The 17,887-nt window shown below is 39.7% G+C and overlaps 1 protein-coding gene across 1 annotated transcript in view; it reads right to left on the bottom strand.

Moving 5' to 3' along the window:
- Nucleotides 1-17,040, bottom strand: part of LOC135713714 (facilitated trehalose transporter Tret1-like) — a 43,790-nt gene extending 26,750 nt beyond the window's left edge. The window contains exons 1-2 of the mRNA XM_065236922.1: nt 16,887-17,040; nt 5,401-5,669 (exon numbers count right to left, since the gene is read on the bottom strand). Coding sequence (XP_065092994.1) covers nt 5,401-5,669; nt 16,887-16,894 — 277 coding nt within the window. The 5' untranslated portion in view covers nt 16,895-17,040. The remainder of the gene's footprint in view (nt 1-5,400; nt 5,670-16,886) is intronic.
- Between the last annotated feature and the right edge of the window lie 847 nt (nt 17,041-17,887).

The following is a 17,887-nucleotide window of genomic DNA, read 5'->3' as shown; positions in this document are numbered from 1 at the left end:
CAAACCCCATGATAAACAAGGAGCGGATGCATCCAACGAAACTTTTAAGCACAAAAGAATCATTACCAACATAGGAAAAAATTCGGTAAGATCCTTCCATTGCATCATTTTATGATTCTTCAATATTGTACAAATATTTACACATTACACACAACTACACATAGTAACTCGGAGCGTTTGGTACGGTATGTCCACCCATCCTTCCACCCCTGTAGATTCAAGAAATGTTCCCATTCATTTCCAAGACTCATCTTTGCGGCAAATACAACGCAGTAGGCCTGGCCGTATTGATGTTCATATCATATCTCAGATATGCTGTAAACATCAATTAGACAAGAAAAATGATTAGACCTCATCTAACCTAATCATTTTTCAGGATGCTTTCTCGTACTGGCTGCGTTTGTATTAGATTAGATTAGATTATAAAACGGACTTGAAATCGTAAGTAACAGAATTTGATTAATGTACATATATCTATCTATCTAAATATATAAAAATTAATTTCTGTCTGTCTGTCTGTCTGTCTGACCCTCATAGACTCGAAAACTACTGAACCGATCGGCGTGAAAATATGCAGGGAGCCCCCCTTACAAATGAAACCGAAATTTATGCATAACTCGAGAGCTAATCAAGCAAATGGAACCAAATATGGTATGTAGAGGAATAAGGAGATGTTCATAGGGGGTAGTCCCTTGGGACATGAAGTAGTTGGCCTCCTCGTGGTGTGCCCTGGAAACGTTAATTATCGAACCCAAGGGGGAAATATTGCGGCTAAACGAACTACCGCAGAGTAAGGACGCTGGAACCCCATCCAGCTCGTCCCAGGAGGTTGATAAGCCCTGCACAAACCCTCGTTGTGCAAAGGCAGAAGTGACACCGGATTCTTAGAACAGCGAACAACAAGAGGAAGGCCCTGCACAGCTGCTCACTGTGTAGTAGCGAATGTCACGTCTGACATAACACTAGTGATGCGCCATAGCGCAACCGGCCCTCTCCCATGACGTAATGCTTTCGGGCGGTTCCGGGGAGGGCAAGGGCCTAGAGCACAGGGTAAGGTTTAGTGGGTCAGGAGTGCTACTTCTCCCACCCCACACCCTGAGTTATCTTCTCAGGTGTCTGGGAGCAGATTCCCCCCTGTATAAAAAAAAAAGGTGTAGTCCCTTAGATAAGAGGGGGGGGGGGGGGGCTACGTACAATATAGCATCCTTTTTTTTACTCGGCGCATACACTCAAGCTTATATTGAATCCCGGGCAAGGCCGGGTAGGGTTATTTCTGGGTTCTTCCGGTTTTCCCAGTCGAGTGGCCACCCGTTAATTATATCTCCACTATAATTACAAGATATGATCATTTGAACATGATTGAACGTGTTGAAATCGGTTTTTTCATCTCTCTTTACCAAACTCCCCCTTTGGAGAGGGATGGTGAGGGTGTCCCTCTCCAAAGGGGGAGTTTGGTAAATAGAGATGAAAAAACCGATTTGTACCTTCCTTAAAAGTTGTCCTAGCTCGCTATTCTAATATCTATATGCAATCTTCACACTGCCGTACTCTAACGGAACTATCAACTCTATGTTTCATCTACTCCATCTATCGTATAAAAATTACCACTACAGTCTGTTATTTGAAATTAGCATCTTCAACTATGTAAATCGTTGACTTCACGTAGAAGTAATACTAAAACATATAGTCAAAGTGCTATGTCAGGCTTATTTCAGCATTTATTTTATTGCAAAAAGGCTGATTATTTGCGTACGACACACTTAGAATTAATTGAAAATAGACATCCCACTGAGTAAAAAAAGATAGAGCGGAGGAACAACAAAGGAATGTTTTAGAAATAGTGAATTTTTTAAATCTTAAATCATATTCCAAAACTCCTTCTCCCTCTCCACATCCATACAATTGCCATTCACTAACCTCGAGGAGACCGCGAGTAATCGGTTCAAATCCTTTAATTTTAGATTTAAGACATTAATAATGTATAACGCAAATGATAGCTTGGCTCTGTAAAGTTTATTCGATTGAGCCTGTACAAATAAAGTAACTAGCAAAAAAAAACAAATATGGTTTTTTTAATCCTGATAAATGTGGACGTCTTTTTAGAATACCTGTATAAAGAAAGAGATGGATTAGTAATTTCCATTTAATTCCACTACCTCATTTGCTTATCCTTGGCGGATACTCGACTTTTAGTACAATTAATACGCGTATCTGTCATGGATAAGCAAAAAAGTAATAGAATAAAATGGAAATTACTAATCCTTCTCTCTTTCCCTGTTTTTACTGTTTGCATTGTTTCAATCGCTGAAAAGAATGTCTCATTGTAGACGACTCTCCCCTATTTGAAATTGCTTTCAAAAATAGATCAAACGATAGAGCAAACGATGGTTATTCAAAAGTAGAAACGTAAACCTTTAAATTATGAAGCTACTGTGCACGTGTGCACAATATCAAACAAAACACATCGTTCAGAATTCCATCTGTATCAACAGTTTAAATAATCTGCAATGTTTAAACACATCATTGCCTAACCTTGACTTCCATAAAATGGCAAAGAGCAAGGTGAACGATAATTATGCCTACCTACAGTTGTTGCCACATAGTCTACCGCATCACTCGTTTGCACAGCTGATCACACCTAGTGAGAGCCCTAGTATCGATCAAGGCACGTCCGTTTACAGTAATATCGCGTCTCATGTTATCGAGGAGTAAAGTAGGAACTTACAATTCATCGCGAAATACTGCACCAACGAAGGACGTCTAGTCATTTTCCCCGTCTAAAATTATCGCCATTAGTGGATTGTTGAACCCATACCGCGTTTTAAAATAGCTTGTCACATGCTTACATATTTCATCATCCCTCTGTCTTTCATATATATTGACTGGAATTAAAAATTCAAACCATGTGCAAATCAGCTGAGCATGCTGGTCCGAATTTAAAAACAGCTGTTGACCATTCATTTCCCCTAAACTACAGGAGGTACATTCGGTTACTCGACCACGGAAGAAATGATCATCCGAAAACACGAAAAACTTGTCGGCGCACAAATTGAGGAGCACGGCACTTGAGAACGTGACAACAAACAAGAGAAAAAAAAATATCGTGAATCCACTCATGGCGAGGACATCGGATGTCATTGCCATACACAGATTGCATATTCTTTCCCATCCCCGCCAGTCCGCTTGTTGCCAGGAGACCAGAATCCGCCGATAAAACTTACGGGGCTGTCTGTCATCTCGTCGCAGTCGGCTTGAATTGAATTTAAAATTAGCACTACCCGTGCCGATCATCGATCAATCGATCAATCAATGATGCTGCTGATATGTATTAATTCAAGCCAAATGATCCGCGAAAAACAATTCGGAAGCACAACGACACAAGAAAACGATGATTGCCATCGCTGATGATTCGGTTCTCGGTCGCTGAGCTACATGTGGTAGAATTTTGTTTACCAACAAAACGCTAGCTAATTTTTCGCTTAACATTAGGAGAGGGCCTATCAGATTTTGTAAACAAAACTTGTATCGCAATTTTTCGTGCGAATCGAAGTACGTTCACGCAAACTATAAACACTATCGGGAAGGGGAGAATTTCCCCTACCATTTGATGCGGTTGGTTTGCACAGGCGAGCTTCGATTTGCTCATTGTACGTTTTGTTTACATAAGCTGAAAGGCCCTTTTCAAATGTTACGTGAGATTTATTATTGCAACTTCAACGGGTACGTTTGCGAAAAACAAAATAGCATGGTAAGTTTTTGCGCGCCACGTTGCTAGGGGAGAGGCAAATGGTCAAAGTAGACATACGATACAAAGATCACTGAAGTGCTCCGAGGAAGCTGTATACTGAAATGAAATGAGATAAGTAACCAGATTTGCCCGGTAAAGATATTTTTTGTAAACACATTTGTTTTCGGTTGAGGAATCATTTACCCTCATCGGAGGAACAATCCAATCGTGTATGACAGGCCACGGTTTGGCTCTTAAGTAATCATGAAACGTTCAACCGATCGACAGATCTGTTTGCCAAATCCGATATTCGAGTACTTTGTTGTACCTATCCCTTTAGCAAAACAAAATATTTCTTTGAAGCGTTAACAAGTTTCGAATTCATTTCCGTAAACTGTAGGGGAGGTGGGGGTAAGATTGGCATGCATACTTGTTACATCGGGAAAACGTTAAATATCACTTATTTGCTACCTTATTTCATGATAACGTGATATTCTAAAACCATCAACTGATGCGAAAATAATCCCAAACATACGTTCTAGATGTTATTTTTACAATGTCGAACTTGAAAATACTACAATCAAAAACGACAAAATCTGTTATAACCGCTGCCCAATTTCAAAAGTTTAGGTCTTCAGCAATAAATTCACAGCGAAAGATGATAAGAATTGGATTAAAATCGTTCAATTTCGAACACTTTAAAATAGGCAGATATATTGGAGAGAATGTTTAAGTTTTTCATATGTGGATCATTCGTGTATAACTAAAATCTTAAAATTTTACGATATTTATGAGAAATACATAATTTTCATGAAAATGAAGCTGAATTATTCTGAAACTTTTATATGTTTAGCTGAGGCCTTTTTCAAACGTTATGCATGTATTTCAAAAATGCTATCCAGTTCTTGAGGCATCACTTTAAACTACCGCACTGTGAAATGATCTTCAAAAATGCTTTTACCAACCTTACCGTTGAATGTAAATTTTTCCATAACACTTGTCCATTTTACCTCCATCCTCCTAATTTTTGAAAATAATATGTCTTTGTTAATCTCTGTGTTTGGTAGCATTCTGTCTACCGAGATACCCAGAATACACTTATTTGCACCATAAACAACATCCATGTACTTAGGGTGTCCATCATACCCCCACCACCCATACAAGATTCCCCTACGTGTTCTAATTTTAGAAGTTCCACACATTTATACGAATCAATGTATGCTAAAACCTCATGGATTGCTAGATCGTAAACAGAGTTATATCCCGTACGGAAAACGCCCAGCTGACTGAGATTTTTCAATACAAACTATTTAATTACAGCAGCAGCAGCATCAGCAGCACCGATCTCAAAGTGTGATTTCTTTGTTTGAACACCATCAGTCAGTGTTTCGGTAGACTATAGCAGTAGTGCATGCGACGCCATCGGAAACAAAGTTAACTCACAAATCTACCAATGCCCCGCGCTTCAGGAGGATGCAAACACGAATGGGAAGCTAAAATTAACGGATTTGTTTTCATACCGTCAGAGATAGAGGAAGGGGAAGATAGGATTTGCGTTGTTTACTAAACTAGCGCGGGGCACAGTACGAGTGAAAAGTGGAGACATTTTGTTGAGGTAGGTCGCTTCTTGGTTTTTTTTCTGAAGATAAAAAAAGAAAATTGATCACACTTACCGACCCACGAAGCCTGACTTTCGTCCACTGGGATCAGCGAGTCCGGGGCGTGCAGCTGCGGAATGACGACGGCCGAGAAGCCGAAAATCAGACCGGTATTGATGGTGCCGATGTTGGCGATGAAGGCGGCAATGACCTGGCGCATGGCTTTTCCCCGTTCGCTCTTGTCCGGCTGGCCTTCGAGATTCGGCAGCGTGACGGCGCCCTTTTCGTTCGTTGTCACAATTTTGGGCACCGGGCCCTTGTCCACCAGGGCGGAGGTTTCCATTCTGTTGGCGAGAAAAGGGGTTGCTTAGTGAATTTTGTTTCATTAACTTGGTTAAAGGTTTAATATTTATAAGGGAATACTCGGATCTTGTAGAGTTTCGACCACAGCGGCAGGCAATGAAACTCCATTGATATATTCTCGGTTATGGAGATCCGGATCAGTGTGGAGAGTGAATGATCCAAGGCTATTTTTTTTTTTTTTTGTAGGAACCGGATCATTGGTTGACAAGAGTTCAATAACTTTTTCTCTGTTCTTAGATCGAAAACATTAAGGATTCAGAATGAGCTGTCAAAAATGACCATGAAATGAAATCTGCGCATTCAGATCAAGAATGTTCCGGGTGTCCGCATCTGCATCCGTAATGCATATTTACATACCTATTCACAATCACATCCGCATTGGCATTGTAAATACCATGCAGATCCTTGAAAAATATTATACCTACTTCATAATCAGATTAAGATATTCATGAGAGAAGTTCTGGCACGGTAAATTTGTCGTCTCTTTCATTCCACACGGGTCCAGAATGAGAATTTAGCAGGAAATATGCATTTAGAGCTCAAATTGAAACTTTAGAGAAAAAATGTCTTTTACAAAGTTGTTCCTTAAAGTTTGGGCCCTCTTTTTGGTGTCAATTAATACTAGGGTGGTCCTTATTAGCATTGACAAAAAAACCCTTTCTCCTCCGCTTACTTTTAGAACTATCAAATAAGCAACTTTTCCCGTGCAGAACTCGTTAATATCTTTTGCCGATCAAGAGTTATTGGCTATTGGTTATTGGCGATGTGCCCAGCATTTCGCATTCGATCTCAATTTTTTAACTTACAAACCTGCTGCAATGCTACTTAATGATTCAATTCTTTTCTACAGTGATGAAAATCTGGGTATAACTAGTTTGGAGTGAATTGTTTACATGTGCAAAATTTCATAACAATCGGTTCAGTGGTTATTGAGATGTCATCGAAACAAGTCATGGAAAATCCGACTGCGACCATGAGATGGATAGGAAGACAACTGGGAATCACCCATACAACTGTGTCTCGCGTGGTAAAATCGTTTAAGGAGTCCCAGACGACCGAGCGGCGGGCTGGAAGTGGATGAAAATCGAAGACAGCTGACCCTGTGAAGGCCCGGAAGGTGTTGGATTATTTCAAGCGTAATCCGAACCTTTCGATTCGCGACGTGGCTCTGAAGGCAAAGTGTTCCACCTGGTTCGTTCAGCAAACCATGAAACGAGCTGGGCTTCGTGTATTGAAGGTCGGTCCGGAAGGCACCGAACCGGCGTGATCAACAAATCACGGCGGCCAAATCCCGCGCAAGGAAGCTGTATCGAGAGTGGTTAACGAAACCGATGTATGTGGTTATGGATGACGAAACCTACATCAAGGCAGACGTAAAGCAGATACCGGGGCTGGAGTTCTACGCTGCCAAATCACGGTTTGATGTTCCGGAAGACATAAGGAAGAAGAAATACTTGCTCTGGCAGGCCATATGCCAATGCGGTAAACTGAGTAAACCGTACATCACAATGGGTACCATGAACAGCAAAATTTACCGCACCGAGTGCCTCCAGAAGCGTCGGTTGCCCTTCCTGCGGTCCCACGGAGGCGAGACATTATTTTGGCCGGACCTGGCATCATGCCATTACGCGCGATCGACGTCGGATTGGTACAGAGACAATAACGTTGTTTTTGTACCAAAAACTGCCAGCCCCCCAAATTCACCAGAAATTCGTCCGGTGGAAAGATTTTGGGCCATAATGAAGGCCAAAGTTCGAAAATCGTCCAAGGTGTTTAAGAACGAGCTGGAGTTGAAGAAAGAATGGATGAAAGTGACCAAAAAGGTCGGCTCCACCATTGCACAAAATGTAATGAGGGGTCTTAAGGGAAAGGTGCGGGCTTTCAGCGATGGAAAGTAAATTGAATAAAGTAATTATGCCGAAACATAATTCATGTGTATAAGTTCATTCCCTGAGAGTTTCAAGAAAATCCGACTTAAAATAAATTTTTGGCAAACACTTTTGTCTGGTGCATTTTTTTCGAGTACAGGCCTTATTTAGTTTTAGTCTGAGCTTTCCTGAAGTGATTTAACTAACTTTTAACGTAGGTTCCGCTCCCCATAACACCTAGATCTTTTTTTACCCGAGAGTGGCACCACCGAGCAGCTCGGCATTTTATTTTGCTGTATCTCAGTGAAAAACTTGCCGAGATTCAGCTAACAAATGGGTATTTTGCCGAGATATCAGCTAACAAACTTATTTTTTGCTGAATCTCGGCAAGTTTTTCACTAAGATCTAGCAAAATAAAATGCGATCTGTAATTGGTTGCTTATCTGGCCATAACCAGGCCCAGGAGACAATTTCTAATTCCTCATTCTAGGTCTCTATTATTTGAAGCTGAGAAGCTGTTCCGCAGCCAAGTAGAACCTCCATGTGGCGTCCCATCATTAGTTCCATCATTCGTTGAGTCACAGCATTGAACCTGAATATTGGCCACGAAAAAGCTTGCCAATGCACATAAAAAATCGACTACATACATCCGAACATTTGTTTATCTCAAATCGAAGGAAGACATTTCGCGCAACTACCATAAACCGTACTGTTTTGTACAACATAAATCAAGGTAAATTTATTGTAGACGTAACAATATAAATCATTGTTACGACAATAATTTTCGTCTTATTGTTACATTGTTTTTTAATGTATTTTTGTTGTTATTTTTTTTTCGGGCACTCAACTTAGCTTAGGAAATGAAGACAACCTTAACAGATAGACCAGCTACCTGCCTGAATTTGAATTTTGACGTAAACACATTCTCTTGATCAAGGCAACCTCTGAGTATCGAAGTCAACATTTGTTTTCCAAAATGAATTTGATTATTTTGCTTATGAGGATCGCCTCTGATTTTGACAATTTTGGGTTGGATAATCAAGCAGTGCTGAATATCAACAAACGCGTATTCGTTGATTTATAATGAACACCTTTGTTCGTTTCGCTCGTACTTCACAGTGAAGATATTCAAAACGAACGCAATTCATCTACACTGGGTTGAAGTGCTACTCCTTGCGTGTGATGGTAAACGATAAAAACAGACAATGGTAAGAATTATTTGGTCTATTCTGTCCATCTGGTCCATCCATCCAAAAACTGTTGACTTAACAATCCTAGTAATATTCCTTGCTGATCCGTCCCATGTTGACTGATGTGTTTTCAATATTGTGGATTTTGGTTGTCTGGGTTGTTTGTAGCTTTCTCTCGCTGTCGACCTTTATTTGCTGCTCTGTCAGCCTCTTCATTTCCAGTTATTTTCGAGTGACCGGGAATCCAGCAGTAGCAAATATCCTTTGCTTCTGCCTCCTTCTCGATAGCTTGAACGTACGCGTTCTTGGACTTTCCTATTTCTAGTGTTTCTAGGCAACTAGCAAAGTCGCTAATTATAACGGACTTGCCATTTACTTCACGAGCTGCCCATAACAAAGCTGCAGCTTCGGTGGTGAAAACTGAGCATTGTTCAGGAAGACCAGCTTCAATTCTAGTTTTAGGACCAACTACACTGTAGCCAACTTTCCCATCAGCCAAAGATCCGTCTGTATACCACCGGTTGTGCTGTTGGTATTTCTGATCTACTAGCTTACGGAAAGCTTCCCTTGCTGGCTGAGGCATCTGTCCTGATTCAACTTTCGCTTTAATTGTCCAATCGATTGAGGGTTTCCGTTTGTGCCAAGGTCTATGCTGAACAGTTACGAGCTATTTCAATGGCGGAAGCGATTTACCTAAGTCCCTGTCTCTGGGACTTTCATAAATCCTCCATGTGATTTTCCATAAGAACCCATACTATGCGGTTGCTAATGTTTGCAGTACTCGGCCGTCATCGGCATGGTTGAGCCACGTAAGTTACTCAGAGTTACTCAAAGTTAACTCCGATTTTACTCACGATCGAAACCTGTCTTGCCCCAAGGGTTCCTTAAACCATTTGTTTTATTTTCAAGAAGCATCAATGAGGTGTGAGTTTATAAAATTTCTTGAAGTTACAATCTAAATCAACGGAAGATTGGAACCATATCTTTCCGATCAATTTGTCACTTTTCTATTGTGTTAAAGTCACTATTTGGTCACTATTTTCGTTATTTCAGTCACTAAAGTCACTTCAATTATATCACATACCCACTACCAGCCCTGTTCTTGAAATGTAATACCCATGTCCAATTGGTCTATTGGAAGAATATTTGAGAGAATATCAGGTTATATGAAATGCTCTCATTGTGAAAATAAAACGCTGTTGTATTTTGAACGACGTGCAGGTGCCCGTGTTACAAAAGTTGGCGCGAGTACTGACAAGTTAATTTCAAGTTAAATTTAGCGCTGCACTCGGGACACAGCCCAACCCAAGCAACATTGCAAGTTTTATCAAGGTAAGGTTTTATAGCATTCTACAAGTCTAAATCATCGTCTACAGAACCTTCATAAAACCAGAAATGTTTCTTGGGAAGTAATCAGGGATAATAGTTCGATTAGTTTTGTTTGCACAGCTGAGCTCCCTTTTTACCGATGTCACTTGACGGTGAAGTGACAACTTATCACTCACGGTGTAGTGATTCCCATTTGATTTACATGGCAATCACTTCACCGTGAGTTACAACTGTTCACTTCAATTCGTTTTCACCGTGAAGTAGCACCGGTAATAACAGCCACTGTCATCTCAGCAAAAGTGAAGTTTGGTTGCTGTATTTCGCAAAATTCATGTTCGCAAGTTCATGTTGATCTTCGTCAAGCTTCGTCTACAATTTGGACTTCTACATCAACACATGTCAGGCAGCCTTCAAATTTTTATCTTTTCAAACCAGTAACGTTGGGAGATCACCTTTTTGTGGTGCGTTACTGGTATAATATCTACCACCGAACCCTAGTCGTGATAACTTCAAACTAGGGAATCAGGATTTTCCAGTATTGTAAATATATTTCAAATCAAAAATATTGTTTATGTTCATAGAGTGTACATAATCTTTTTTCCTTTGTCCTTCTCCTTTTCCTTTCCCTCTTCTCTTTTCAGAAAGCGAGTAATGGTGCTATAGCCATAAGCCATAAAAGGCTAGGACAAGAGTTAGTGCTCATATCCCAACCGTCAGAAGAAAATGGAGCATCACTTAACCTTTCTAGCTTTGATGCCTCCAACAACCAACCAATCATATAATTACCAAAATCGGAACGTACGGTACGAGATGTCCACGTTTCATCCATTTATTGGATTCTGAAGCATCGTGTTTAAATCTTCGATTTGAACAGGCCCGATGTTTTCTGAATCATCTTGACCCTTAAATGCTACACAGTGGGCCTGGCCGTTTTGATATGTGTGACGCATCTTCGATGTGAAACATATATCGAATAGGCAAGAAACATGCTGTAGGTACACAGCAAAAAAATAATTTTGATATCACGTCAAAGTGGATGCACTACAATCATGTCTAAAATATGGTGTAATATTACTTGCTAAAAAGGACAAAATTATCATTAATACAATGCATGAACTGACATTACGCTGCTTTTACTGCATTTGTTTATTTATGTGGTCATAAAAATTACATGAAATTTTCGACATGATTGTAGTGCATCCACTTTGATGTGATATCAAAATTATTTTTTTTGCTGTGTATATATATCATTTTCCAGGATGCTTTCAAGAACTGGTTGTGTTGGTGTTAGATTTGATTAGATTAGAAGATCCAGCAAAATAAAATGCCGAGCTGCTCGGTGGTGCCTATCTCGGCAAAAAATCTGAGTGTGTAGACTCCTTTCCCGTTCTTGTGAGATTTACATCCTTTTAAAATTAGGCTGAGATTTTAAAGAATGGACCTTCGTATGTTCATACCTGATGGTAATTTTTTTCAAAGCAAGGACAACTGTTGAGAAAACTGGGTTTACATCCACAAAAGTACGTATTTTCATGGAAATTTGGGTTTCTTGATTAGCCAACCCAAGTAACAATTCAGTAACCATTTAGCATCCACTCTGATTTATGATGGTTTTATAACGGAAATGACAAATCCATTTAGTTTAAATGTAGCATTTCAAAGTGTAATACATTCCTGCTTAGTAATTCATCTTTTTGCTGTTTTAAAAACCTTTTATAGCCTGGCAAGAAAGTCAAAAACTGTCTTGCTTTAAAAATAAATTTAAAACAGTTATCAATCCCTCCTTAAAACTGTTTTGAAATTCAAGCATAAACGTCATTAACAATTGTTTATTAATGTCATAAACTACTTTATAAACGTGTTCTATCATTATAAAAGCAACCATAAAAAATAAGGTTTTGCATTAGAGAAAAAAGCATTTATTGTTGCTTTTTAGCCTTTTAAAAAGCATCATTAACTCCCCAATTACTTTGTTTACAAAAGATGGTTCCCATAGTTAATAAATGCCAAATTTATGACAAGAGAAATCTCGAAGGATAGACGAAGTAGGATGCGAAATTTCAAGTCGATTTCAGCAAAATTTACTTCTCTAGAAGAACCAGCACACCATCAACGACTGACCATCTGGCGGAGAAGAGCAAACTGAGCGGGGCCCTCGAATTCATAAAACATTGTCGAAAGTTTAAAAAACATACCAGCCTTCTCCAGATCTTGCGAAAAGATGACAACGGACAGCAAACCACTGTAACTGTTAGTTAGCGGAGATTAGCTGGTTTCCGATCCATAGCAGCGATTTTATTCGGCGAAAGAATCAACTCTTCGAAAATTTCATTTAAGCGTACATCCCTGCATCGTTGGATGGTGCGGATGGTAAAGGGCGAACACGAAATTATTGCGACACATTCAACAGGGCATAACTTTTTTACCATTGGGTAAAAATCAACCAAATTTTGCACACTTTCTCATTGATGTGTATTGTGTACATGCTGTCAAACTCGAAGTCGTGTTTTTCGATTCAACAAAAATGGAGGTGAACCAACGCGAGTTGAGAGAACAAATTCTTTCCAAACACCTGGAATTTCCGGCAGTTGGGAAAAATGTTGAACATTCACCATTCAACCGTCTCCAGAGTGTTGAAGCGGTTCCAGGAGCGGTTGACGTTGGACCACGGCAAAGGAGCTGGAAGAAAACCGGGACCGGAGAACAAAAAGACGGAGGGAAAGGTGAAGCGGATGATTAAAGCAAATCCCAACGTCTCAAGCCGTGATTTGGCTAAAAAGATCGGCAAATCGCAGAGCTACGTCCAGAATGCAAAGAAGAGAGCTGGACTACATACATACAAGGTACAGAACTTCCCAAACCGCGATGAGCGGCAACAATCGACGGCTAAAACTCGGGCACGGAAGCTCTACGAGAAGATGCTGACAAAATATGGCTGCTGTGTGATGGACGACGAAACGTACATAAAAGCCGATTTTAAGCAAATTCCGGGGTTGGAGTTTTTCACCGGCAAGAGCAAGTTCGATGTGGACGACAAATTTAAGAAGAAGAAAATGTCGAAGTTCGCCTCCAAATATCTCATTTGGCAGGCCATCTGCTCTTGCGGACTGAGGAGTGAGCCTTTCGTGGCAAAGGGCACAGTAAATGGCGAGATCTACAAATCTGAGTGCCTTGAGAAGCGCCTTTTGCCGTTCTTGCAGCAGCACGACGAAGCTCCGCTGTTTTGGCCAGATTTGGCATCATGCCACTATTCTAAAAGTGTCCTGGAGTGGTATGAGGCCAATTCTGTCCATTTTGTTCCAAAGGACATGAATCCACCAAACTGTCCGGAGCTGCGCCCGGTGGAGCGGTACTGGGAAATAATGAAGCGGGAACTTCGGAATAGCAAGAAGACAGTCAAAGACGAGAAGGACATGTTAAGAAAATGGAAAAAAAAACTGAGAAACTGGTACCGGATGACACTGTTAAGACTTTTAAGGAGGGCATCAAGCGAAAATGCGTTCAATTTTACACTCAAGGCTCCATCGATTAACTTTTCTTTTGATTTTTGAAGTAAATATATGTATAAAACTACCCTAAAATTTTGGTTTGATTCTAAACATTATAAGAAAATTGGCATGACATTTTCGGTGTCGCAATAATTTCGTGTTCGCCCTTTAACCATCCAGAAGAAGGGGATCTTTTTCGGGAACGATTGCGCTTTCAGCTGTTCGAAATGCGAAATGTTGTAAAACAGTATCGCAAACTGTCTGAGTAACTGCTCCCAATCTATCGGGAGAAAACCACCTGGAAGAACTCTGGATCCCACAGCGCAACTATCGAAAGACAAACTTTGACGTTTAACTTTTTGCAGGCAACTTTGCCTCCATAAATGCTGCCATAAATCTGAACGGGTTAGGATCAAGCAAAATGGCTTTAGATAAATACAATTCAGCCTGCAAGTTTTCTGCATAAAAGCCATTTTAAAACCTTATTAGTTTGTTAAGGAATTCTTGAAAGTAAAACAACTTTTTCACAAATGACCAATGAAAATCAACTTTTATGCCACCGCTATGTTACAATTAGTTTGCTTGTTTTTTACAATCTTGGATTTTCAATCTATATTTCCTTAGATATAACTATATTTTGGTAAATTTAGCAATGAGCAAACATTTAAATGCGAAAATAATAAACAAAAATCTCGGCCAAGCTCGATCTGAAGCATATATTTTATTTTTCAATGTTAAATAATTAGTCAAATCGACGTTTTACGTGGGTGCACTTAATTTTTTCGATGTTTTCACGTAAATTTCACATAAAATTTAAAATGGCACTTAAAACTAGGCCACTTAATGAGAACTATTGTAATAAATTTGGATACCATCAGTTTCTATTTTAATTATTTTGATAAGATCGGATTCATAAATCCTTTTCTATCTTGATTGATGCTTTCCTAGTGGATTCAGCATGCGGTAGGGGAAATGGCTCGGAAAGGGTTTTTATTGTTGCTAAATAGCTTTTATGGTAGCTTTCAAATGGTTCTCAATGCGTTCGTCATACAACCTTTTGCAGTAAATCAATCTTGAAGAGCTTCGAGAATACACCCTTCAGAACCTTCTCCAGGCTGGGCCAACTAGACATATTCTAGTCTTAATTAGGTTTTGGTGGATGCATTAATGACAAAATAGCCTTGACCAGAGTTTTATGAATGTTGTTTTATAGTTGCTTTGTAGTATTTCTTAAAACTTAAAATGTTACTTGGGAAGTTGGATTTGGGCGCCGTCCTTTGAAAAATAGGCTTGGATTTTGTAGAATAGACATTTGTGATACTGTCATTGGTCGAAAAGTACAGTAGCAGCACCTACTCACCCGTGTCCCCTCGAGATCGTCAAGTCGACGATGACAGGAGCACATACCGTGGTAGAGGTAACAATAGCTGCAATTTCAAAACCTACGACTGGATGCCTTCCTTCAGATAACAACTGGAGTGCGGTAAAAATCGGTAGAACTGTTTCAAACACATCGTTGGTACATGAGCGGGTCGGTGATCATCTCTTTTTGCCAGTCGTGGCGGGGGGGGGGACACCCCTCACCATCCCTCTCCTAAGGGGGAGTTTGGTAAAGAGAGATGATAAAACTGATTTGTACCTTCCTAAAAGTTGTCTAGCTCGCTTTCTACTTCTATATGCAACTTTCACACTGCCGTACTCTAAACGGAACTATCAATCCTATACTTTCAACTCCTCATCTATCGCATAGAAATTACCACTGTTATTTGAAATTAGCATCTTCAACTCGTTGACTTCACGCAGAAGTAATACTAAACATATGGTCAAAGGGCATTTGTAAGTAAATTTTGTTTTTGAAGCCAGGTCGGATTTCGGTTCTATCGTTTGAAATTTTGTACTTGAATTTTATAGAATGGAACTTGCTGAATCCATACGTGAAGGACGAACTGGGCTAATATTCACATAAGTACATATTATCATGGAAATTTGATTTTTCTGTTCTGCCGAACTAAATTTGGGCTCCTATCTTTGAAAAATAGGCTTGTATTTTATAGAATGGACCTTAATGAATCCATACGTGATGAATATTGTTTTAAGCACACACAAAACCAAGTTTAAATTCACAAAAGACCGTATTTTTGTTAAAATTTGGTTTTCATGTTCAGCCAAGATGGATTTTGGCTACTTCATTTGAATAATAGGCTTGGATTTTGTTGAATAGACCTTCCTGAATCCATACGTCTAGTTAGATTTTTTGAAGCACGCACAATTGTTGAAAAAACACGAAGAAGGTATTTTAATATCATTTTGGGTTTCCTGTTCCTTCATTTGAATAAGGAGGAACTATCGAAAACTGAACTTTTTTTTTTATAAAAACTATTACGTTTGTGGTATTCCGCTTTATGGTTTACCCGGAAAAACCCAAAAATCAGTTGCTTTGATCCTATTCAGCTACATTATTACCAATGTTCTTCCTTGAAAGGATACAAAAACTTATGAGCGAAATGTCTTGTTGCTAACAGAAATCTCATTTCAGATTCAAATTCACTAACCCAAAATAAAGATAAGTAAGTAATATCACCGAACATTATCCCAGGAGAAATACTGATTATGATAGGATTTTGAAGAACAATCAAAGATGATCCTCCGAAAAGCGCGGTGCGTGAGGCCGTCCACCCACCGCTATTTCTCGGTTGATTTCCAATAGATGAATTTATTAATATAGCTCAAGCCACTATTAAACACTCAAAGATTATCAGATAAATTATCTTGCCAGAATGAATTACAAATTATTCAATTCCCTTCTTGTATGGTTCACCCAACTATTCAATTTATGGTCAAAAATCTGTACCTAAATTGAATATTCCAAACACAACAGCATAACAGTTTGTAAATTAGTTGCCCGTTGACATCCTGAACAATTGTGTACTCCAGTCACGTTCAAATCACATACTAATCATTATAAAGCAGAAAAACAACCCCGCCGTTCAAAAAGATCAAAACAAGCTACACACTCCAGAAAACAAAAATCACGTTCTGATCCGAGACGCTGCCAATAATAAACTCACGGATGATGGTGCAGCCAGAGGAAGGATTACATAATAACCGGGAATCCAATTATCTCCGACTTTGGGTTTCCCGAAAATTAAATTGCGTACTAGACCTTGACTTTTGGCGAAAAGAAACAGGTCGAATTCAGCGCGATCAGTTAATTCTCCTTTCAACCTCAACTCTCCATCAAAACAACTATCGTCCAAAGATCGCCGGTTTGAAGAAGAAATGTGAAGATTAAGCAAAACTCGGAAAGAAATATAGCTACTCACCCCGTCATTTTATCGCTGTATTTTTCTTCGTCCTACCCTTTACGGACTTTTATTTATGCGGTTCTGCTTCGCTTGTTTGCGTTCTTGTTCTATCTCCCGTGTCTACGAGGTTCTAAGCCGCCACCAGGAGCAGTAGCTCAGCACGAGACAGAATGATCAACAATTCTGCATTCAGTCAGACACAAACGATCACTCTCCGACGACACACTTTTTTTTTCTGATAAAATGGAACAACACTTTGGTTTGGCACTTTCTGCTCAGCCAGGAACGTCTTCTCTAGCACCAACAACAATGGTATTGCACACTCGCAGTTTTTGCTTTACTTTGCACTTAGGTAGTAGAACGAAAAACAATGGAAATATTTTTTGTTTGTTTTTGCCTCGTAAATATTACAACTGGCGCGTAAATATCACAGTTTGGGTAACTTTTTTTTTTTCAAAAGGAAGATTTCTTTTTCTTTGAGGTCTCCTAGAGGAAAACCACACTTTCTGGGAAGTTGTAGGCAGATTGGCAATAACCGGCTTCGGTCAGCGACAAGATCACTGTCATTTTTCGTCTCCGCTCGACGATGATTGGTCTGCGTAATAATTGGCGATTGTCGCCGTCGACGTCCCGGTTCGCTGCAATGCGATGTCCCGACGGGGCATCAACTTTCCTGCTTCAATTGAACCGGCTCCGTGTCGCGTAGTGCCCTGTGTTATGGATTATAGGAAAGCGAAATAGATACAAAATGGAAGGGAATTAATTAATTGAAAAACACTTCCTTGTGTGTACAGTATGGGATGGGAAGGCGAGGGTGAATTTCACTATTATGGTCCTGCTGCGCTACTTGGTAGATTTGGTTTAAAAGGAAAATGACGAACATAGATTTTAAACAAAGTCTAAAACGTTCCGAAACAATCTCATAATAGAAACGAGTTCACTGTATTGGGCAAACCACCCTATGCTAATAAAGAACCTAACCCGAGGAAGACTCTCCGTTACTAATGGCAATGTGATCC

This window comes from Ochlerotatus camptorhynchus, unplaced genomic scaffold (assembly GCF_037179485.1).
Source record: "Ochlerotatus camptorhynchus isolate MF236.1 unplaced genomic scaffold, CSIRO-AGI_Acam_v1.1 ptg000577l, whole genome shotgun sequence".
Lineage (NCBI taxonomy): Eukaryota > Metazoa > Arthropoda > Insecta > Diptera > Culicidae > Ochlerotatus > Ochlerotatus camptorhynchus.
The sequence above is the reverse complement of the archived record's forward strand: the minus strand, read 5'-3'. Positions and strand labels throughout refer to the sequence as shown.